This window comes from Trachinotus anak, unplaced genomic scaffold (assembly GCF_046630095.1).
Source record: "Trachinotus anak isolate AG129_WGS33_773 ecotype Australia unplaced genomic scaffold, CSIRO_AGI_Tana_v1 ptg000011l, whole genome shotgun sequence".
NCBI lineage: Eukaryota > Metazoa > Chordata > Actinopteri > Carangiformes > Carangidae > Trachinotus > Trachinotus anak.
The window spans coordinates 27,737,870-27,761,888 of NW_027273862.1; the positions used below are offsets into that span (position 1 = coordinate 27,737,870).

Sequence of the window (24,019 nt, forward strand, 5' to 3'; positions counted from 1 at the left end):
TCCGAGGACAGACACGGATCCCAGACCCACAGCTTCACCAGGCTGGAGCATAGAGAGGGACTCAGTGATCCAGTCAGATCTTCCAGTGCCCATCTTGTGCATCATAATGAATATTTAACGGCACATTTCCAGCCACTGGACTCATTACTCGCAGCTGAAAGTGACACACTGTGCTGTGAAATCAGACGAATCTCCTTTGGCAGTTCAAAGTTTCTTAATCTGGATCCGTGAGCTCGCTCATATGACAGAGAGCGCAGAGGGCCAGTTGATCTGACCCCAGGATTTTCTGACCGTGTGGGCGTAAAAGAGCCGCGCACAGGACCCACAATGCTCAACTGCTGCTATTTCAAAATAAAAGGCCACCACTGATGTGCTGGATGTTATTCTTGGCTCCTTGATCTCCAGAGTTAAAGCTCAATTTAAGTCAGTAAAAGAAGTTTTTGATGTTACCTGCAGCAGGCATCCAGCTCTGCTCCTCTGATGTGTCTCTCTGATGGTTCTCATGTGTTTGAATCAGACGGTAAAGTTATACTGAGTGACGTCTCTTATCAAACTGACATTTGGTTGAGCTACACAGACACTGACTTCAACCACAAATGTCTGTTTTCACATCTCATTTCAAAGTCACTTTATTTTGAAAGAACTGTAAGAAACAGCCGCTGGACAGGTTTCAGTGTAGAGATACTGTTTGTGCCACAGATACTTTCCTCTCAGCTGATGAGTCGCTGCATCTTATACATTAAACGTCACATTAATCACATTTGCAACAATCAAATGAAACCACGACCATGAGGAGTTAGTGGAAGTGAAGCTGCCTTTCATCAGCAGAAACCAAAAAGCGTAGCCTTATTTGCTCTGGAAGAACAACGCGTACTTCCTGTTTTATGCTGTAAATCAATCATGATTTCCCTCCAGTTTCAACTCAGTGGATCACAAAGAAGATGATGGTGATGGTGCAGCCTCACAGAACTGGTACCATGACTGTATAATCCTGTAAATGCTTATTGGAAGTGACTGACCGTGACTCCATTTAGCAAACCAGCTTTAATAACTTGCTAACATCACAATGCTCTGAATTAAATTTTAAAAAGGTTTTCTGTCGTCTGTGCCTCCCACAATTCATTTAGTGAAGTTCAGACACAGAAACTACTTGGTAAGACAGAGATAAAGAAACCAAGATGGACATAAAAACACATATTTTGTTGACCCAGTATCTCAACAACATCATATGTCTTCTACCTTTGCTCCTGACAGACAACGGTCATCATTCCCACAGTCACATAAGAACAGACTGTACACGCTGCCCCTTATTTCTTACACTGACTCATTTTTCTTGAAAGAGCAGTCTCCATATTATCATTTTACACATTGCTTATTAGATGTAATTACAAAGACAGTTTTTTTTCTGCTAATTCAGACCTGAAACTACGAGTTTTATATATAATTTAATGAATATTTGAAAATGGAAGCATGTCTGTGGAAACAAAGAACAACATCAGTGCTGTTTCTCTTTTTAACCCCAATCCTCCACTATAACTAACCATCTCCTAACAAGATCACAACAGAGCCTCTTTGGTGAACTTTTTTTTTTTTTTTTAACCTAAAGACAGAACGTAACAGGCTCTTAACTCCACGTCTGTCCCAAACGGTAATTGGAATAAGCAGTGGCCTTCTCTAAACTGTGCCCATTATTCTAACAATGTACCCAGACAACAGGGACAAACTCTAGCTCACATTGAAGGGACTTATCTCCTATTGTGTGTGTGTGTGTGTGTGTGTGTGGTAAACCAGACGGAGGAGGGCGCCCTTTGATTCTCTGCAGCACAGAGGGTCCAAGTCTCAGTATGTGTTTAACAGTGAAAACCTAAAAGTCACATCATCTCTTGTGAAGCGTGATCGTCATAAAAACAGAATCAAAAACCACTTTCAAGCAATTTTTACTTCATCAAGGCTTGACAACATGAATACAATGGTCACATTAATGACAGCAGGGATATACAGTCCATCTATCACCAAACAAATAAAGATCTGCACAAAAAAAAACACAGAAATAGAGAAACACTAGAAGAGGAATTGTGATTGTGAGACACAAATCAAAGTCTAAATATGATACAAATAGACAGCAAGCATGATGATGATGATAAGACGTGAATTGCATTTTAATTTCAGAACGACCTGATGTTGAGATGACAAATAATAAAGTGGCTTCTGAAAAAATAACATCACAAAGAATCTCTGATATGTATACAGACATAAAGCAAGGACGTGTCAAATGTCATTCCCTCACACAGGAGATCTGGTCGCTGACGACTGCAACTGGGTTTCTGCGTGACGGTTTTAGTTTTTGAACATGTCACACAGCAGTTTCTCCATGGGAGTGTTCCCGATGGTCCTGTGGAAGAACAGCAGCTCTATCCGCTCCGAGTTCACAAAACGCAGAGACGGAAGAAGAAGAAGCAGCTTTCCAAACCTAAATACACACAAACAGGAACACAACAGGAAACAGTACAGCATTAATAAACAATTTTATGAATGCATCTGGGTCTTAACCCACTGGTAATATTGTTTTGTGCCATGGACAGGAATAGGAATTTATTAAGCTGTGAGGCCATGATAATGCTATTCTCTTTTTTTATTGTTTAGTGGATTGATTTTAACATGTCAAACCTTACTTTGACTTACTGAGTCAAATCCTCATTTTTCTGACATAATACTGATTTAAGTCTCAGGTAACTCTCCTGTTTTTTTTTTTTTTGTTTGTTTGTTTAGGTTAGTTTTTTTTGTCTTTTTTGTTTTTTAGTTTAGTTTTTTTTTTTTTTGTTGTTAGTTGTTTTTTTTTTATTAATCTAACTGACCAATAAAAACCAGATGTTGAGTTGGGACTGGCCCTAACTGTGAGTCCCAAAGCAGAATCTTAAAGGGCCTCTGTATTTAAAACTATAAGCAGTGCCTTTTTATTCAACTTTGCATTGAGTAAATCTGAAAAACAATTATCAGCTTCAATAGAATTGAAATCAGTGAAAGAAAATGAATTAAAGGTACACTGTATGGTTTTGTTGTAGTGCTCCCAAATCCTTCACTACAAACTCCAGAATTGAAGGACTTCATCCTTAAACTGGTGAAGCTGAGACAAAATATATATTTTGCTTTGATAAATACTTGATCATACAGGAAATGAACAGGACTTTGTATTATTATTTGCATGTTTTGGGCTCCCTCTGGTGGCCGTAAGTAAGTTTGAGTTTGCCTTATGTTTAAAGCTGAAAGAAATGCAGCTCCTCTTTGAAGGATGTTAATAAAAGGAAATGACTTGAATACAAAGCAGAAATCAAATATTAGACGAGAACAGAGGAGGCTGCCAATTAACGAGATTTAACAGTGTAAAAGGGTTTAAAGGTGTGTTTTGGGTTTTTTTTTTTTGTAATTGTCTGTGCAGCACTGAGGCAGTGGCGCTATGAGACAGGATGTTACCTGGCTGGTTGACTGGGGTAGTGTGAACGGATGTGTTGACCCAGCATCACTTGAGACTGATCCTGCAGGTTCTCCACTTGTTCTGGGTCTTTCAAACCACGAGTCTCTGTGGAGAAGAAAAAACAATGAGCCACAAAAATACTGTTGTTCACTAAAACACTTATATTACACTCATACTGACAGCTTAATTATCCAAATATTATAAAAAAGGAGACGGTACTGAAGAGAATTAAGTGTCATTAAGTATAAAATGGGCCATGGAAGCTCATTCCTGCCAGAAAAAAAAACATTTAGCTGTTATAACTGATAAATTATAATTTATTGTATGATTAAAGAAATTAAGTATCACATAATTATAATGTAGCAGCACAGTGTTATGACTTAGTAAGTTTTACTTTTTAGACAAGATCATTCTTATCTCAAAATTATACATTTTAAGGCACATTTCTCTCAGAAACAATAAAGTTAAACCTGAAACTGAAGTTAAAATATTTTGTGTGGAAATCTGACATTTAAGCCTCAGGGTGGCACTAGAGGAAAGCTCATGGAGTGAAGGGTTCATCCTCTCAGAAGAGTGTGGTCACTCTCCCTCAGTAGCTTTTGGTATTGATATTGGAATAACTGAAATGATTAGAAATCATCAATCATCTTCTGCAAAACCCTGAATATTCATATCAATTTTATGATAATCTGCCCAATAGTAGTTGAGAGTTATTGATCTGGACCTGGCTTTAAGTCCTTAGCCGACGACGGGACTGAACGACTTGAATACTTGGCAGCGTAAGCTCCTCACCTGGCTTGAACAGCACGATGGCCTTGAGGCAGGCGAACTCTGTGGGATCGACAGCAATGGCCTTGAAGCGGGTGAAGACCTCCTGCAGGAGGCGCAAGTCGAGGCTGGTGTAGCTGGTCTTTCCCTGCATGCCGGGGCAAAGGTCTGGCAGCGACAGCAGCGGGCAGCTGTCCAGGGGCAGAGACCACTGGATGGCACAGAGCAGGAAGAGCTCGCTCCACGCCTCCTCCAGCAGGATCACCTGGTGAGGAAGAGGAGGAGCAGAATCTAATGAAATGTTTCAAGAAATATGGAAGTTCATTCCTGCCAGGAAAAAAGATAACCTTCAGACCTAAAAGATACTATATAATATCTGAAAAAATTAAAATTATTACTTTATTATCATCACCCATTAATGCAGAATTACAATTTAGTAATTTTGATTTTATAGACAAAATAATACTTTTCTCAAAATTGGTCAAAGTCACAATTATGAGATCATGAGTTTTTATTCAAATCTTTCTTGCAACCTCTAGTTTTTCCCTTCAACTTTTTTTTCCTGCAACTTCGTATAACTTTATGAAATATTTTAAAGGATTTTTTGGATTATTGATGTATTTTCTCACCTGGTCTCTGAAGGGCAGGTTGGAAAACACCGGCAGGTTCTTGGCCCACTTCACCGACATGAAGAGCAGCCTCGCCGAGGTCTCGTACACGTTTTCAGAGCTGGACGGGTACAGAGCCATGTGATACTCTGAGGACGCTCTCTCTGGCTCGTTGCTGGTTACGTCGATGTTTTCATCAACTAAAACAGAAAGATGAGTTTAGAATCAGGTAGAGGGGACCCTCTTATTTCAGGCTATGTTCTTCTACTAGGCCCAACCTTTATTAAAACTAATAGTAAAAATAGCCGAGGAGTTAAGATGCAAAACAGGAACTACATTGTCCCTGTTTGTAATATTTGTTGTAGCTCATCTCTCTCTTCCCTCATTTCTTGCCATCTCTCCTTTATAAACTAATAAAGGTATAAAATGCACAAAAATGCTGGAACAAAATGGTAAAAATCACAGCTTCCGGTCTCAGGTTGTTCTCAATTTTGGCAGAACCAGAGTTCAATCCAGTCAAGTCTTAAAAATTTGGGTATGAACCAAGCTGAGGTCTCACTTTTTGGACTTGTGCAGAACTCTAGTTTATGTGTATGTGTTAACATGTTAGCTTGTTAGCATGCAAATAGCAGCTTTTTACATGCTGAATGTTGCATACAAAGTGGAGGGCATCTAATAAGTGCACAACATATCTGGGGTGAAAGACACTTTACTTTCACTAAAGTTGCACATTAAGTTTGCAGCAGAATATTTTGTCAAGTCTGGTCTGAGCCTCATTTTTAGTCTCAAATGACAAACCCTCCTCACCGTCCTCGGGCTCCAGCTTGGCGCAGGTTTCAGCCGTCATGAGGCTGGCCATGAAGCGGTGGTTGTTCTGGGGACTGACGCAGCGCTGGGGGGCGACAGAGGAGGTGATGGACATGGAGGAGGTGATGTGGGGCCACGTGATGACAGAGCCATTGGAGGAGGAGGAAGAGGAGGAAGAGGAGGAGGAGGAAGAAGAAGAGGTGGGCTCCCTTGTGGTGGCCAGGTGCTCCTTCTCAGGGTCCACGTCGATGGAGTCCAGACGGACCTGAGCTGTGCTGCGGGGCTGCCGCTCGTTCTGCACCGCTGCAGGGAGGAAAAGGTCCAGAGGTCAGACCACTGAGGAAAAACACTGAGAGTGACTGTTTCTCACATTATCTGAAGCTGTGCATGTGAAATAAATGTCCTCACACACACCGTCTTTATTCATGCCTGCCTGCAGGCACTTCTTCAGCCGACATGCCTGGCACTGGTTGCGATGAGCTTTGTCCACTGGACACATGCCTGTACCGGCCTGGCACCTGTTAACGCACAGTCAAGCTTTTAAAGGGAGAGTCCACTAAAACTAACAAAATACTGTGCATTTCTTTTATTTTCATGGTGCTTTGAAATATTGGAAAAGAGCATGAAACTTGGATTTAAACATCAATATTTGGAGAAATACAAATTTATGATAAAATGTATCAGAAATTCACACTGATTCAATTGAAAATGAAAGCTGTCTGAATCCACATGAGAAATTCAGGGCATGAAATCTTTGTGAAAATTTTTTACAACAACACTAACAACACGTTCTCTGATCCCAATGAAAACAAATGTGCAACCAAATCCACAAGTGTATGTTTTCCCCTAATTATTAACTGACAATTCAAATTTATGTGAATTTACAGGTATTAATATAAATATATAAAATTTAATTTAATTTTTTTTTTATTTAATGTTGCAAATTGTTTCATTTTTGACCCAACAATATACTATTACTAAGTATATTCACATATCATCTTACAGCCTGTTTATAAGCAATACTGACATAAACTAACAAAAACATCAATAACTTAATTCAGTTCAGTGGCTGTCCGTATTTTATGAGACCTGTCAATTAATTTGGGAGTGATAACAGGCTTCGAGCTTTTAAATTTTGTTTGCATTTGGATCATGAATTGTGCCTTTAACGAGGAATGAGTTATTTTGTTATAAACATACATTTGTAGTGCTGTTCTGAAAAAAGGGCCTTAATGTTTGGTATGATATTCAAAGTTGTGGATTTAACTGAAGTTAATAGCTGAAACAATGTGTTGGATAAAAAGCTGGATCTCTTTCTTGTTTTTTACCTTAATTTCCCATAATGCACCTTTAATGGGCTGGGAACCTCACATGATGAGTTCTGGTGTCTAAACATTTTAAGTAACTAACAAAAGCTGGAGAGCTGGAGCTGTCTCTTGCCTGTAAATGAGCCTCCTCCTCACGCTGCGTTTGAAGAAGCCACTGCAGCCGTTGCAGGCGTAGATGCCGTAGTGTTTCCCGCTGCTGGTGTCTCCGCACACTTTGCAGACCAGAGCTGGGCTCAGGGCTTTGCCCGGGGCTGGACTCTTGGCTGTGAGTCAGAGACAGTCACACAGGGCAGGTCGGTTAGTGCCATTCATTTAGTCTGGTATTGTTTCATACATGTGCCTGCCATCTGTACTGTGAGCTCAGTCTGCATGGGGCTCAACAGTCTGACAAAGTGCACAGTCAATATTGCAACAGCCGTTTAGGTCTGAAAATCTAATTTAGTGGATGATTATGAAATTAAAACAGAAAATGGCTGGAGGCAGATTGACAACTAAAACAAATGATGCAGAATTACTGAAATGAATCCAAATAAACCCATTAATTATAAATAAATTCAGATAGCATTGCTCACAGTTACTTAATAAATATTTATTTTGACCTTTTTTCTGCTTTAATTAAGTGTATTTGTATTTAAGGAATGCAGCTTGGAGCCACGTTGCTTTGTTTTTATCTCATTAAAATAGATTTATGTGCATATTTATGATCTTTTAGTTTAACTTCATGGTTGTGTGATGTTGAAGAAGATTTTGTTGCTACACAGAAGGTTTTCAGTTAATATTAAACAGATAAAAAGCACAAAACTGTTTTGTATCTCAAACAGAAACTTATAATTAAAGAAATCGTGACAATGAATATCGAAAAGCACCACATGCTATTTTTTTCTTGTAACTTTTGTCCGGACTACTTCACGGGCAAGATCACGTCCCATCTTTCAGGCTTCACCTGTTGCTGCTGGTGGACATGTGCAGCTCTTACCTCCTCTGCTGTCATCAGTCCCGCCGCTGGCAGACGACTCAGTGGGGGAAGAGGACGGCATCATGGGGATCTTCGACAGGTGATCCTCCATCATTTTTCACTGAAAATGTCTCCTTGATTGGCGACGACGACTGGAGATGAGAAACTTTATCGTAAAGTATTTGTCCTCTTGAAAAGATACAAAGTCCGGGATCAATGCACAAAAAGCTCTAGTTCCCGTTGAGTTTTGCTGCAAAAAAAAACACTTGAAAAGTTGTGATGTGTGGCTGCAGGGTCTCCGGTGGTCCCCAGTGGACAGATGGCAGGTGGAGCCTCTACTGTGCTGCAGGCTCTGGTGTGGAGATGCAGATGGGCTGGGGTCCTGCCATGGGCTCGGGCTGACACTTGTTGCACGTCAACAGGTTGTGTGTCCTCCCTCTGGCCGTCGGGGTTGGTCACTGTGTGTGGGTGCTCCTCGGTGGCAGCTCCTCAAAAGGGAGTCCAGGGGGTGGAGGGGGAGGATTAGCCCCAAGCGCTGTGTAAGCAGCATGCCTATTTGTCATCCTCTTAATCTTTACTGTTCATCTACTGGATCAATCAGTCACATTGCCAGAACGTTGGTGCTGCTTGGACTGGGATCTTCATCGAGTCTGCAAACAAAACCAGACATGGAAAAAAAAGAAAAAGAAAAAGAAAAACCACCAATAGTGATGACTCCTAAAGCTCTCTAGTAGAGGAGCTGTAACTTTAGACCAGCTCCCATCCTGCTCCATCTCCCTGTGTCTCCTCTGTCCACGAGGGCATCCATCAGTCAACACTCCTCTTCGGTATCTGCATTTAAAGGAATGATTACATGAGGCGCACATTATTATATTTACCAGCCTCTTCAATTTGTATTTCCCCTCCTTTCCCTCCTTTTTGCCTCCGAATTCCAGCTCCATTTCCCCCGGCCGTATATTTGATCTGTATGATTGCCTCCCGTTCATAATGACTCCCAGTGTTTGCTGAGGAGCTGCTTATTAACTCCTACTTTGCTCTTTTTTGACAAACTAGAGATCATGCGCTTCCCTTTCCTCTGACAGAAGAAAAAGGTCACAGAGGGAATAATGGAGTTTTGAATGGCTGATGTTTTGGTTTGGCACTAATTTAGCTAATTCACGTCAGTCTCCCATTTATCATAAACAGGCTAGAATCGTCATACAAGTGGCTTTCACATTGGGAGCGGTGCACAAAACTCGGGGGCAGAATATGAAACATGCAGCCTTGTAATCACATTTAAATGCAAATGACTTGTTGTTTACTAAAATGTCAGACAATCTGGGGCTAAATGAAAAAGCACTGCACATTATTGCTATGATTAAGACAAGAAAGGCCTCAAAACAGAGAGTAACAAGCCATTAAAAAAAACACTCTTTCCTGGTGTGATTGTGAAAATCAAACTGGAGAAAAGTCACAGAGGATCAACTGTAAAAATCAGAAAAGCTCCAGCTCTAAAATTCAGAGCAGGTGTCAAACAGCGCTTCTGTGTTTTAGTGACAGTACGATCATCTCCTAATGGTCCAACACTCATCAAACTTTCTGCCTGTTTTCATTATTTGTTTCTTCGCACAGTTGAGTGGTTCAAGTGAATGAATCTTAATCTGAAGAGGACGCAAGCGGCCATGTTTCTGACATCTGTCCCGTGGCATCTGCACTGACTCTTTGTTTTTACTGTTCACTGTTTGTTCGGGACACATGTCAGTAACTGCACTAATGACTGATTTTAGATTGGACATATGATGGCTTGCATTAATTGATGTTTTTATGCCACTTTGGGGCAGATGACCAAGCTGAAACCACAGCATCTTATAAATCTGCATCCAGCCGACACACAGCAACATTTACATTTGAAGTCCAGATAGATGTAATATTCACTTTAGGTCTGTTTTTTGTCTCCTCCAGCTCCTGTATAGTATGTCTCTCTACCTTCCAAATGTCTTTGCCAGTTAGTAATTAAATTTGTTTACTTTTTTGGTGCAGGGCAGGTAGTGTAGAGCTAGTAAGCTGATGGGATTTGTACAGTTTGGACAGGACAGATTTAAAAAGATTTTAGATTTTCATACATTCACATAAAATCTGATTTTAAAATGACAAACAATATTAAAGGTCAAATATTTTACACCTTTTCTGGTGTTTTATTTGAAGTTTTGATATAGTGGGTTCAGGTGGGCGGGGCTTGAGGCATGGCTGAGAGCGGCGACTGCTTTGTTATGACATCACAAAGTTACAGAAGTCCTGACTGCTGGTTTTAAGGCCCAGTTTCTGAATACACTGAATGCACTCTGTGGACTGAGGCTTTGATACTTAATACACAGTATAATAAGAACCTGGACCTGCTTTATAATCAAAAAACACATGACATCTCACTGTGTACAACATGGGGCCTTTAAAAAAAAGTATTTTTTATTGACTTGTCAAAGTTTCTTTTGGTTGGGGTCCAGTGGGGGAATTTAAACCTCTGACATCAGTATTTCTTAAACCTGCAAAGTTATGAACACAACATGATATATCATCACATTTAAGCACTGGTTAGCAAACAGTTGCTTGTTAACACCTCCAGCAGTCTTTTAGTTCTGCTTTTCATCTCTACAAACTCTTGCTAAACGCTCCACTATGTTCACCAGCTGGTCTCTAACTATGTGTGTCTGCTGTTTGCTGATGGACTCTGGGTTTATCAGAGCTTTTTTCTCTGAGAGTGAACAGTAAAGTTGTGGTTTTGACAGATGAACAATGAGCTGAAAATCACTATAACACTCTTTAAAGAGACGTCTTTGCTACATTTGTTTTTACATTAAACAATAAAATAAAATCATAGCTGCTTTAAATTAACTGGAGCCTGGATGAGGAACATATTACACATAGTCATTATCATCCATTATTAATATGAAAAATATTGATTACTAAACCTTTCATTCAACTCATGTTTTCATCCAGAGTATAAAGCAGAGTCATTAAATTTATGTTGGACAACTGGTATTTTTTTTAATTATCTGTATAATCTGCAAAAACTTAAAACTGCCTTTCTAACTGTTTCATCTCTGTTAAACTCTAAGTAGAGAATTTGCTTGAAGAGCAAAATTAATGTCGATGTCAGCAAGTTTCAGATCCACAATAACAAGGTCCGACCATAATTGGAAAAACAAAGTGGAAAGCAGTTAAGTAGATTAGAGTTTGACCACATTTTGTCTGCTTGGGCACCAGCCGCAGTCAACAGGAGACTGGGGGGGAAAGAAACACAAATAGCTCAAAAGATTAAAAGAGCAGCGAAGACACACTTCTTGTGGGCATCTTTAGCCATCTGGTGGCTACTCTCTTCATCCTTGGCCAACACACTGTTGACCTTTGTAAGATTTACCAGTTAATTAGTCTTCTCAGGTCAGGCTTTCTGCGTGAGTTCACCCAATTACACACTGATTACTGATGAGGTCATGGAGACTTTTTTGCTCCCTACAAGAGAAGCTGAGATCAAGGCTGACAGATAATAATTTGACCTCCTTCTGCTTTTTTTTACTGACAACGACTGTCGTGCTTCCCTCACTGTTACATACCTCACATAGGTCCTTTAAATGGAGAATTGACACATGAGGTGATTCTTCAGCCTTTTTTTTCACTCATACTACTGCTACATAATACTGCTGCTCAGTTCAGCATCTTTTTGAGTGTATTCACATATAAGCAGTTATTTCATTTTTCACATTTTATTTTGCCAAAGTTTTAGAAATTTGCTCAAAATCTGATGTTTAATTTTTTTTTTACATTTACATTTGACAGTTTTTATATCCTAATTGTGAGGAAACAATATTTTATTTTGTCTGTCTTTGTTATATGTTGAATGAAAACCATACAAAATGTTAAAAAATGTCCTCTTGAGTGTATTTTTTTCTATAATTATGATGATGCTATATTAAAGGGGTTATACTTAGAATTTAAACAGATGCCAGTGTTAGCAGGTGCTGTCTATAGCTATAGTAGGAAATGTCTTTTTATCAGAAACAGCATTTAGACCAGTCTATGATTTAGTCCAAAACCAACTATCTGATTCACCTTCTCCTCATATATTATGCAGGTTTAATCTACTTATGCTGGTGCTTCCTTTTAATATCTTATGAGCAAAAGGACCTCATGAGTGGTAGGATTATTGCTTTATTATTTATTGAAATCATGTGTATTATCCACTCAAATAATAAGTGCTGCACAAGAAGGGTTATGTTTGACAAACCCTCAATTATTCAGCTCAGTTATAATTACTAAAAAGTAATTAAAGGAGGATGTTGGGTCTAAATATTTAAAAATAATTGTGCTTCACAAAAAGCTGATCAATTTTCAGGCTTAAGTATTGACAAACCCACCTTCTCATTGCATTTATTACATATATGGGAATTGTTATTTTACTTTAAGTGCCTTGCACATATATGGATCTGGAACGGCAACTTATTTTTTAAAGTGCATTAAAAATGTTATTAAGTCCACAGAAAGAAAACAAACTAAAAAACCATCATGTTCACTGGTCCATGGACTTTTCACCATATGTCATTTATATTTATTAATAACTTTAAATACTTTGCTCACTTCCTAATAAACAAGAACATACAAATAGGATAAGAAAACATATTATGAGTAAGAAAAAGTAGAGGTTGTCCACACATTGAAAGTGTTATTGATGCAACTTTTCAACACTAAAAACTGAAGAAAAAATAATGCAAATGTCATTGTTGGTTGTTGATGTTTGCATGTTTTTGTCCTTCGCTTCTACCCAACCAGGGCTGGATGTGTAAACACTATCCACCCTTTTTACAAAAACGATTTGGATAATTCCCTGAGGGAGTAAAAGAGGACAACCGAAAAAAAAAAAGTGACACCTGCCGCAGGAGCGTGAAGGTGTTGAGCTGCAGATCAGATCTGCTCTCTATGTTTAGAAGATGACTCTGCCGCTGAGACGAGCGGCTGCAGCCGGCCAATCGCAGCGTTATAATAGTTTACATAATAATCATAAGCTGAAGTACACAGTGACACCATCAAGTTTTAGGTGGAGACTTGCTTACATGAGCAGGCCATAGATTATGCCAAGACAAATAGATTAGCTCGGGAGGGAGCAGCCTAATATTAGGATTCAAAGAATGATTAGAGGAGCCGCGTTATGTAATGACATTAATGAGTCTCTGCTATGTTTCATATGAGAGTCTGAAAACAAGTCTAATGAGACGCCACAAATATCCATCAACAGTTCTACCTCTGATTTTTACCATTTTACCCACATTTCTACCATTGTACAGTACATTTCAGACACCAGTCACACCAATATCTGATAAATTGATCCTTGGACTGAGTCTGATCTGTCCCCTAATGTCCTTTTCTTTTTAACTTTGTCTTGTATCTGCAATCAAGATGGATGTGCTATGCTGAATATTGAATATACTATTCTTTGTTGTTGTTTTTATATTAGTTGTGGAATTATTACTTTGGGATTTTGCACATGAGAAATCCAAATATTTGTCTTTTGTTAGTAAATTTGTTGACAGATCATTAATGATGTGAAAACTATTTTTAATTTGTTGGGGGAAAAAAACCCAGTTGTGTTAAAAGTCGTGAACATGACTCAAGTTGCATTCACTGTCATTCATTGAACAACAATCAGAATTTAAACATCCAGAAATGTCTTATTTGACAGAAAAAATAAGGTGCATGAAAGTAACGAAGTAACGTAACTTAGTCGTCTCTGTTGGATTTGTCTCTGTGAACTCCTCAGTTAATTTACATGACAAGTCAGATTTTTATCCTGAGATAAGAAAGAAAACAACTGGTTTATTATGATAAACCTTTTGTTCTTCTATAAAATTGCATATTTCTTGAATGATCAGTTTCTTCTGCTTCATTATTTTCCTGCTCTTGCAGCCACTCTTATTGAGAAATATAAATATTGATTTAAAAAATAAATTTACCAGTTGTTCAGTTGATTTATTTTATATTATGTGGCATAAACGTACTCGCATGTGATCTCAGGTGATGTGATAAATATTGTTTTTTCATAAACACGTCTTGTAATGTTTGGGAACAACCTGCTGTCACATCTGTTGTCCACACATTACAACACACCTGATTACATCACCACCCTAACACTCAGTAACCTCACGCAAATGAAAGAGGATAAAACACACACACACACACACACACACACACACGCACACAGTGGAGAGTGTTACCATGGATCATGAAGGAAACTCAAGGAGGAGTGTGGAGATGAGGAGAGGAGGGGGCTGTTAAATCTGATCTGGCCAGTGCTGACCACAGCAGTGCGGCTGCGTCCTCACATCAGCCCTGCATCAGTGTGTGTGTGTGAGTGTGTGTGTGCATGTGTGTGTGCGTGTGTGTTATATAACAGTGTGATAAAGCTGCCTTTGGAATCTGACTGTGGCTGCTGAGCCTCTTACCTGTGCATCAGGTGTGTCAGGTGGAAAGCTCTGGCAGCAGATCTTCATCTTCCACATCACTCATCTCAGTGAATGTTGAGCTGAAAAAAACACAAAAATCAGTCTGGAAACACAGGGAGTTTTTCATTTCAAAGACACTGATAAAATATAATTAAAAATGTTTCTTGCACTGCTGTTTATGGCTCATTGACTTTTTGAGACAAAATATCTTAAAAACTATTATTTACATTAAATTTGCTGTTCATATTCATGGTCCCCAGAAGATGAATCCTGTCCTTTTGTACCATTATCAGGCCAATTTTAGATAAAAATATAAAGGTAATGGTTGTGATATTAAACACTACTGTGTTTTATGTTTTACATTGACACTACTGTGTTTTCTAATTTCTCTGTAGGTTTGTTGGTATCAGTCACAATAACATATTTTTAATAACACCAAACCCCAAAACTGTATAACAATCAAATTAAAGCACAAATGTTGCTAAAATATCTTTAGAAAAAAATACTTAGAAATAGTTAAAATAGTTAAAAAGTTATTTATTTATTTTGCCTGTTTTTATGCATAAATTTTGAATTATTCTAATGTTTATATTTTCATCATTTGTCTCATGTGTCCAGTGTGGTCGTGTTCTTCTCTAAGGTTTCTTGTTTTCATATCCTAATTCTTATCGACTACATTGAAATGACAATAATGCTTTGAATTGTAAATATTATGGTCCAGGGCCCCTGTCCAGCCCTGAGTGATTCAGGGGCCCTCACAGATGCACTATGGAGGCCCGTCTGTGTGTAAACTGTTGGCAGGACTCTGGCTGGCTGTGTGTCCAGCTCTCTCTGCCCTGACCTAGATCTCTGACAGTAAACAGCTGCTTCCTAAAGCGACGTCGTGCTGCCATCAGCAGAACGGCCCGGAGAGATAAATGTCAGATTGGACCTCGGCTGAGCCTCTTGATGCAGCTCAGAGCAGCGCGGTTTGTTTAGGAGATCCACAGACACTTAGCAGCCAACTGCTGCTGCCGATGGGGGCTTTTTTTTTTTTTTTTGTTGTTTTGTTTAAATTAACAGTTTGCATTCAATGAGTACAATAGACACGCTGCCTAAAGCAGAGGCCTCGTGTCTGCTTCACTGAGCATCAAATGTGTTTGACTGATGGAAAAAAAAATCACCTCAACTATGCAAAATACTGAAAGTGAAAAGTGGACATTGAAATCATGTCCTCATTAAGCTGGTTTACAGGACACAAATATTTTACATCTGGTAAAAGAATATTTGTGCAAAATGAAACATAATGGTTTTCCACACGGTATATGGTAGTAATATAATAACTTATTTGTGGCTGTAAATTGCAGTACTTCCTTTATTAACAGGTACTGTATCCAAAAAGTCCTCCTATAAAATGTTTCTAGCTCCTTTGATCAGGATGCAGAAGATACTGAAGCTGTGTTTTGTTCTTTTTTGTTTCTGATGTGGTAACTTTTTGTCACAAAAACTTGAGCTTTTAAGGCCTTTAAGTTTTAATAGTTGTACCTTTAGCTGTTGAAATGAGCTGAAACCCAATACATTTAAAATCCTCAGGCCCTCTGTCGGTGGTGTTTGCTTTCATCACCGACACGCATTGAATCCTGGGATAGTTTGGGCCACAAAAGATCGACCTGTTGGAGCCTTCGTTGCCCGGAAAAGAAGGAAAATCAATGTAAAACATAAAATCACTTTTTGAAGTGACATTGCTGTGGTTAAGGTTTAGTTAGGTTTGGTGAGAGATGATTTGGCTTAAATGAAGCGCTAAGTTAAGGTGTGGGGACCTTTGTTGCCATGGTTACAATAACAAATGTCAGAGAAAGACTGTGGTCATGATTTTTCCAAAAAAAAAAATGTTGACTATTAGTTGGAAACTGGGCATGTCCTCTCTACGTGGACCTGGCAAAGCAGACAACTGCCCAGAGGCCCCAGACTCCAAGGGGCCCCAGAGGCCCTTGGTTTACTCCATATAATTGGAGCCTACATAAATTGATTCGTCAGAAACTACAAAAGAAGCACAAAATCAGATCTGATGGCGCCTCCATCTCATAGTTTTGCTGTGTCAAAATAGATCTTAACTCTTTTAGCTTATATTGTGATTGTTTGATGTGAAGTTATTTTTAACAAATTACCCTGAAATACTTGAATGAACCACCACAGGAGAAGAGTAAGGCTGCAAACAACCACTATTTTCATTATCAATACATTTGACAATGTAACAACAACTGATTTATTGTTTAATTTGCAAATACGTTCTCACATTTTAATGTTTATACAAATAGTTTTATTGAATTTTCAGCGAATAAAAGCCATTCAAGACAAGTAAATTATTTAAAAAAACTGAAATTTCTGTACAATTTTAGATCATGTGCTTGATGGTGCAGTGATTGAGGTCCAGACTACAGTTCAATGAATTTAAGAAGATTTGAATAATCCTTTTGAACGTCAACTGTTTTCAAGGAGTAGGATTACAAATTCCAGGTATTCTGTTATTTACCAGGTATTACTGCACCAGGTAATTTAGCAGAGTGTCACAACTCAGTCCTGTATGTCAACAGTTGAGCACGATCACTATCCAGCTTTCACACCATTATTACACTGACTTTTTTATTCAGTTTAGTAGTTATTATTCCTCTCTTCATACCAGAGTTTACTCAGTAGTTCTTATTTATTCATTTATTTTAAGATGATGTTATTTATCATGTGCAAAACTACTATAACTGCTCCCAATCTAAAAAGTATTCAGTTGTAAATGTAACTACAGAAACAGTTTTACTAACTTAATGATTCAATATATTATTATTCTGATTTCAAAAATCTAACAGGACGTCAGGAAGCAGATACCAGTGATCTGTCTCTGAAGCACAGCACCTTTAGTATCACCTGCTAGCTCCACGCCCTCTTCTCACCTATCTAAATTTCATTTTTGCATTAGTTCAGAGTAAAACAAACTAATTAGACACACGTCTGGCAGATGGCTATCAGTCAAAGACCTAATTTACCTCGACCACTGCTGCTGCTGCGGATTAGTTCAGATGACTTTAGATTAGATTAGGGCCCCTGTGGAAAGGCAGAGGAAGCAAGAAGATTATAGCAAATGAGGTAACTGAAATTACCATTGTTACATTTCTGTAAGCTACATTACAGAGTCACTGCTTTGTTTTAACAGATGGAAGGATGGAGGATACTTTAAGGAGCACTGGACTTTCTAAATGGCATGTCGATTGATAGCTTTGTACTGAACTGAAACATCAGACATGTGAGAAGCATGTGGAGTGGCAGTTTTTCCTTCATGTCACTGAAATAACCAATTTTATCAGTTTTTATTGCATCAGTTTAGAGTCTGCCAACATGATATGCATGTGTCATTATTTTTGACATTTTAGAATTAAAAATTTATCAAGTTATACATATAAAAAAAAATGTTTTTCTACTTTTTTGAAACAAAAAGTTTTGCAGTTTTGTTTATTTCATGAAAACTTAATAAATTAGAACCCTTGGTGTGTGGATGTCAGGAGTAACAGTAGCTGCAGTGTTTATAATACCATCTTCATTAACAATGCAGCCCACTTAGCTTTAATGGGGTTCTAATACCCCACTCACCCCCTCAACTCCTCACCCGTCCACCCCCCTCACCCTCTGGCTCATCGCTGACTGCTGACACAGCCATTACTCACCAGTTTAAAGCAGCTCTTTGGCAGCGCGGCTCAGCGGGTTCGTTAAGGTTTCGGGGGGGTGTACCATGGTGGTTTGGGAGGAGGTGGGTGGAGTGCAAAGGGTCAGGCCAATCGGCAGCTGGGATTACCACCGGCTCACCATCTGCCATCCAAATAATAATCAGGGTGAGGAAATCAATTGCCTGAGTAAATATCATAAGCATGTCATCTCATTTAACCCAGTAAATTAAACTATAGGGATATTTTGAGACTGTTTCACTGCCGACCAGAAGAAGAAATAATGAGTCTTGTCTTTGGGTGACTCTGTACATGTGAGTTCTTGTCTGAAATATGATCAGTAACTTACCTCCAGTATATATCCCTGTAATTCTTCATATGACATGAAGAAATTAGAGCCGTAGCTGCTTCTGTTAGAGCCACTTTGTACCAGAGTCAGTCATGTGTAGCTGCTTTTTATTTTCATGTTTATCATTTCCACACATATGTTTAATACACTGAACATAAAGTGAAAACAAAATGTTGTTCATCATGGAGCTCAGACATGTGTGTAAGAGTAAAAGTGAACAGTCTTACATTAAAATTAACAGATTGGATGTGAACAAGGTCCAGTGAATTTTCTCTTCCTGTAGCAAACTTGACATTTTGGTCGAATAGTGTAAAAACAGTCTTAAATTTGCATGATAGAGGTTGCCAGTTGGGTTGTGTTGTTTGTTGAGGTTGCTGTACAGTTTTTTTGCACACAACAATAACACAGCCACAACAACCGTATTCAAGCACCTTTCCTAATGAATATAAACAACGTCCGACAGACAGCATTAGTTTCCTGTCATTCCAGTAGTTTCACTGCATAAAAGGTTATTTTTGTTATGAAGACATGTAAAATTATACATTATACATAATCATCCTGTTATACATACAGGAGTAGGAACTGAATCAACACTGACCCTTGTTTTCACTATAAGGAGAACTAGAAATTAAAATTAACATATTTACATTAAGATTAACTGATTCCACTAAATTACTGCTTGGTTTACAGTTTCGTGTTTTAAGTGTGAAACTTAGCTTAGCACAAACACTAGAAACAGGGTTGAACCGTCTCAATTTGTTCAAAGGTAAAAAGTGACTGTGAACTTTGGTTTTCCTACAGATTAAACACAATATCTGTAGGAAATTTAGTAATTAGTGAGCTTTAGAGGTGTGATATTTTCTTATACATTTGCCTCCCCTGCCATCTGATCAATTCACCACCAGGTCTGGGGTGTTATGGTGTCAAGTACACTCAAGAACCACCCAACCACAAAGCACCACTCAGATCAGACAAGGCCCTTCCTCCCAATCACCCAACCCCAGGTTTCTCCATCATTGCCCATGAGTGTTGAAGTCCCCCAAGAGGACTATAGAGCACTGATATGGTTCACTTTCCAGGACCCCACCTGGAGTTCAGTGTTCAGTGAATAAGCACAAACAAGTCAGATCCTTCCTCTCAGCAACTTGTAGTCACATAGAGGTGATTCTCTCATTCATTGGGGTTCTCTTTAAATTATAGTATAAATGGAGTATATCACCTGTTACAGTGAATAGTCTGTTTCAGGATATTGAGTCAGAGAATCCCTCCTGCACAGGGAACAATTGGAATTATTATATAGCATATTCAACAATAAGAAATAATATATTCTCAGTCACATCTTAAATTAAATTTGGTTTCTTTATTTTCATGCAAAAAACATCATATTTGGTTCAAAATTGTAATAAATGTAAAATTTATTAAATAAATCAGAGTTTTGCCACATCGAAGCTTTGATATTCAACTTCTCAAACTGAACTCTCCAGATGCTGTAGACCCCAGATATATAATCCAGCTCCACCTAAACTTATATTTAAGTGGTTGAATTAACAACTCAGACTGAACCATATGAAATCTTGGTTGCATCATACACGGAAAGATAAGCTCACCAATGTGACCAATAATGGTCAGATTTATTCTTGCAGAAGACAGATGCTGCTCCATATGACTCATGCAAACAACGTGCAGAGCTTACAGTCGCTAATTCAAACAGATGCCTCCCCTGGCACACTTTTTCCCGCCTTTTACTAATGCATCATATTGTTATCTAATCGGCTCAGCCATAATTAAAATGATATCCACATCCTCTCTTTTGAACCATATTAGCCTCAAACATTCAAATCTCCAACTGTCCTAAGCCTGAGGAAAACAATTAATTTCCGTGCAGCAGCATAAAAATGATAAAGGAACCTCCCCTGTGTTTCCTGGCGTGCTAAGATAATCTGCTAACATTCGGCGGCTCCTGTGTATTAACCCAAAGGTATAGAGAATCAATATGGCCCTCCACACATGGAAAAGGGAAGATCCTGTCTGATGCAGTGAGAGCCGGTTGCCCTCGGATGTCAGCGCAGTGGTCATTCATTGTTCTGCTGTCGGGTGTGATGCTGCAGAGAGGCGTCAGTGGAGGATTAGCGAGCAGTGGCACATGTCAGGGAGTGAGAGTGTGGACCAGAGCGTGCTGGTCAGGCCGGGCGTCATAGGGCTCAGAGCTGCTGACACACGACCGAGCACGCTTCATCGCAGCACAGACATGGAGGAGGGGGCAGCTTGTCTCCTAAGATGCCCGCTGACACAACACATGCACTTTAGTTTTTGTACATGTGACACTCACCTGCAGACCAGTGATGTTTAAACTGATAACTCAGTAAATAATCATATCAATCCGTATAATCGGTATCAGCACAGTATGTGTTTCAAGATATTGGTATTTAGATGGTGATGGTTTGTAAAACAGCAGAAAATTCAAATTTAGTTTTGTATTTGATCAGTCTTAGGATATTTAGTTTACTACAACAACAAAAAAGTATTTATAGTTGTTCTACATGACCACACTCTGGCTTGAAATCCAAATCCAATCAAAAAATTCCCCAGAAACACTTTGGATAACAAGGGAAATTTGAAAACTAATGGTCAGATTTCCATATACTTTAATGTGGATATTCATGGTCTCCAGAGGATTATCTGTTTGTTTATGTTTCCTTTTGCTCTGGTGTCACCGTCACACCAGGATTTCTATTTGTACACAAACATAAGAAAAGGGAAATTACTATTAAATTCCCTAAGCACATTAATGCTCCCCAGAGGATGAACCCTTTCCATATTAATGACTTTTAATACAAACTAACTGTCTTATACTTTTAATTCCATCTCTCCTTTTGATGTTGCAGGATATTTCCACTAGTGTTTGATGGTGCAACAGTGCACTACTATCCTACTCGATCATTTTAATGAGTTAATGAGAAACTTGACGATGAGGAACCACAGTAGAACCCATCTCACCTGCATGTAGTTATTTGCTATAGTCAGTATGTTTTAGCCAGACAGAAACATTTTTGTTCATCTTGGATTTGTGCAACCAGCGTCCTCAGCGGGTTCTGCAGGCACTCAGGCCTCTGCCATGTAATCAGGACGGGAACTCGAGCCGTCCCTCACCAGGTCGCTGTGGCCCCACTCATTATCTTATCTCCCATTGTAGCCTGCTGTAATTCCCCCTCTCATGATTGATGATGTCGCTGTCTGATTACACCAAGACAAAACCCCTCTAAGATCACCTTTCATTTCTGTGGCCAACTCCACGAGCTCCACGAGGTCCACTGGACAGGATGACGGGGGGTTGGTGAGCTGCTGTCACATGCACCTCAGGTTTGTATTATTTCTGAGCAAGAATCAGCTCTGTGTCGCAGCCTGTAGTTTATAAAAAAGTGCAGTATTTACGTAATGTTTCTTAATATTCATACTCAATAAAAGATGTTACCCTTTCTTAGGGGGAAGAGTAATTAAAAATAACTCATGTTTGATTAATTTTGAAAGCAATTATCTAGAAACAGCTAAAAGTGCTAAGGAGCTTTGTGCGGTGTGGCACAAAAAGAAGTGAGAAAGCCTGGATATAAAACATTTAGACTGAAGGTTCCTCTGCTTCAGATCATGTCTCTGCCCTGCTTTTGACAAATCAGATAGGTAACCTGTGCTCTTTTTAAGTGAGACAGTGAGCCTCATCTCTCCATGCAGCAGGTGGAGACAGATGCCTCATTATCCATGCCACAGGGGACAAAACAAGGCCAGAACCCATTGCCCCCCCCCCACGCTGGCGTTTAGTTTCCAATGCACCGACACAAGGCAACCTTGGACCATCGCCGGGCCGCGCTCATCTCTGACCTCAGTGAGCGCAGGTCGCTCGCAGAGTCACATTAAACTTTCAGAGGACCCAAAGGTCCCCGTCAGGAGTGTTAACAACAGCATTGTCCCGGCTCCCCCTAACTCAAAGGGCCAAGTGTAACAAGGCACCCCCTCCAGTGGTCAGGGCCGCCCCCTGGGTTCACAGATACAGTGACACCCTTTAGATCCATCTACAGTCCCTTTGAGTCTCTGCGAGTCAGACAGAGAGTCACAGACAGATGAGTCAAGAGCAAGTGTCTTATTTTTTACAAGCTGTGTAAAAAGTCAGTGGAGCTGCACCGACATGAACAGCTGTGCATTAAACGTGTGTTTCCAATGAAAACACTTGTCAGACTACAGCGAGTAATGAGCGTCTATGGGATCAGGCTCAGATGATGGGATTGCCACTGAGACAGCTGATCACATTAAAGGTGTAGTCTGCCTAAACAGGCTGTCACACTGAGCCAACTCCGTGTTACCACATATGTGCTTGCTTTGACTTTTTGGATTTTGGAATTAAATTAATATTTAAAAGCTGTAAAGAAAAAAAAAATATTTTTAACTTTTCCCTGATCCACTGTTTTTTACTCTTCAAATAAATTCGAAGAAATGTGTGTAAAATCAGTTATTGCATGATCTTTTTGTCTGTTTGGAATCTGTACACTTACTCCCAGTGAAATGCAATTTTAGCCAAGGCTACTAACTTCTAATAGTTATATTTACTGAATTTAAAATTTCCAAAAGTGTTATGAAAACCAAATAATATTTCACATAATGTCTTTATATCCAAAGTTTGATGGGAAAATGGTTTTAATTTTGTTAGCAATATCTTTATTTGGACAAAATTAAATGTTTTACTAGTTATAGCCTCATGCTTTGACTCAAAACGTCATGAGGAAAACTCTCTTTCTGTGCTGTATTATTTCTAGCAAACATGTGTCCTTTTTGAAAAATGACCCTTTATGTGTCGCCGTTTTTAAGATATAATCTGAATCCCACACTCTCCGGTTTGTGTGGCCACTTGCTTCAGATATTTGGTCCAACAAACTGCCAAAGGAACCACACCAGTGACATCTGTTGAAGGTGTAGTCTGGCCTGTAACAGCAATTAAACACTGCTGACCCCCCGCTGCTAAAATAAGATCATATTTATCTGGGATTGCTGGATGTAATATTGCAAAAACAAGAGTATTTTGTGGAAAACAATGAAAACACCTGCTCCAGATTTTGTGACATCACTTCGACATGCTGCAGCCTGGCAACTGAGGAAGTAGAAAACTGTAAATAAATATGACAGAGAACAACTAAGGCTGTGATTAACACTAAAGGATTTGTTAGTGATTAACACGAAAGGATTTTTTCTGCACAATTTGTTTAATATTTGCCTGTGCATATCAGGGTTATTATTTAGATTTGTTACTTAAGTGAAAGTACCAAAACAACAATGTAAACATAGTGAAAGTTGTGCATTTAAAATCCTATTTAAGTACAAGTGTTATTAGCTAAATGTATCGAAGTATCAAAAGTAAAAGTACTTGTTCTGCAGAAAAATACTTCATAGATCTATTACTATTATTCATCAGTGCATAAGCAGCATTTTACTGTTGTAGCTGGTGGAGGTGAACCTTCTTTTAACTACTTTCTGTACAGTTACTATAGGTAGTTAAATCGGTAAGTTAGGGATCGGGCTCCCGCCAAAGGTCA

At 39.0% G+C, this 24,019-nt stretch overlaps 1 protein-coding gene across 2 annotated transcripts; it reads right to left on the reverse strand.

Annotated features, from left to right (window-relative positions):
- Positions 1 to 1,920: 1,920 nt before the first annotated feature.
- Positions 1,921 to 22,710, reverse strand: LOC139628135 (photoreceptor-specific nuclear receptor-like). Of its 2 annotated transcripts, XM_071489519.1 has the most exons (11): positions 18,098 to 22,710; positions 17,423 to 17,480; positions 14,406 to 14,485; positions 7,960 to 8,769; positions 7,096 to 7,246; positions 6,070 to 6,173; positions 5,656 to 5,958; positions 4,870 to 5,048; positions 4,265 to 4,505; positions 3,472 to 3,577; positions 1,921 to 2,470 (listed from the first exon to the last, which is right to left on the reverse strand). In XM_071489519.1, exons 4-11 carry the CDS (start codon positions 8,051 to 8,053, stop codon positions 2,338 to 2,340), a joined length of 1,311 nt encoding a protein of 436 aa, XP_071345620.1. In that variant the 5' UTR covers positions 8,054 to 8,769; positions 14,406 to 14,485; positions 17,423 to 17,480; positions 18,098 to 22,710; the 3' UTR covers positions 1,921 to 2,337. The 2 variants fall into 2 exon arrangements, with proteins under 2 accessions (XP_071345620.1, XP_071345621.1); XM_071489520.1 differs by lacking the exon at positions 17,423 to 17,480.
- Positions 22,711 to 24,019: the final 1,309 nt, after the last annotated feature.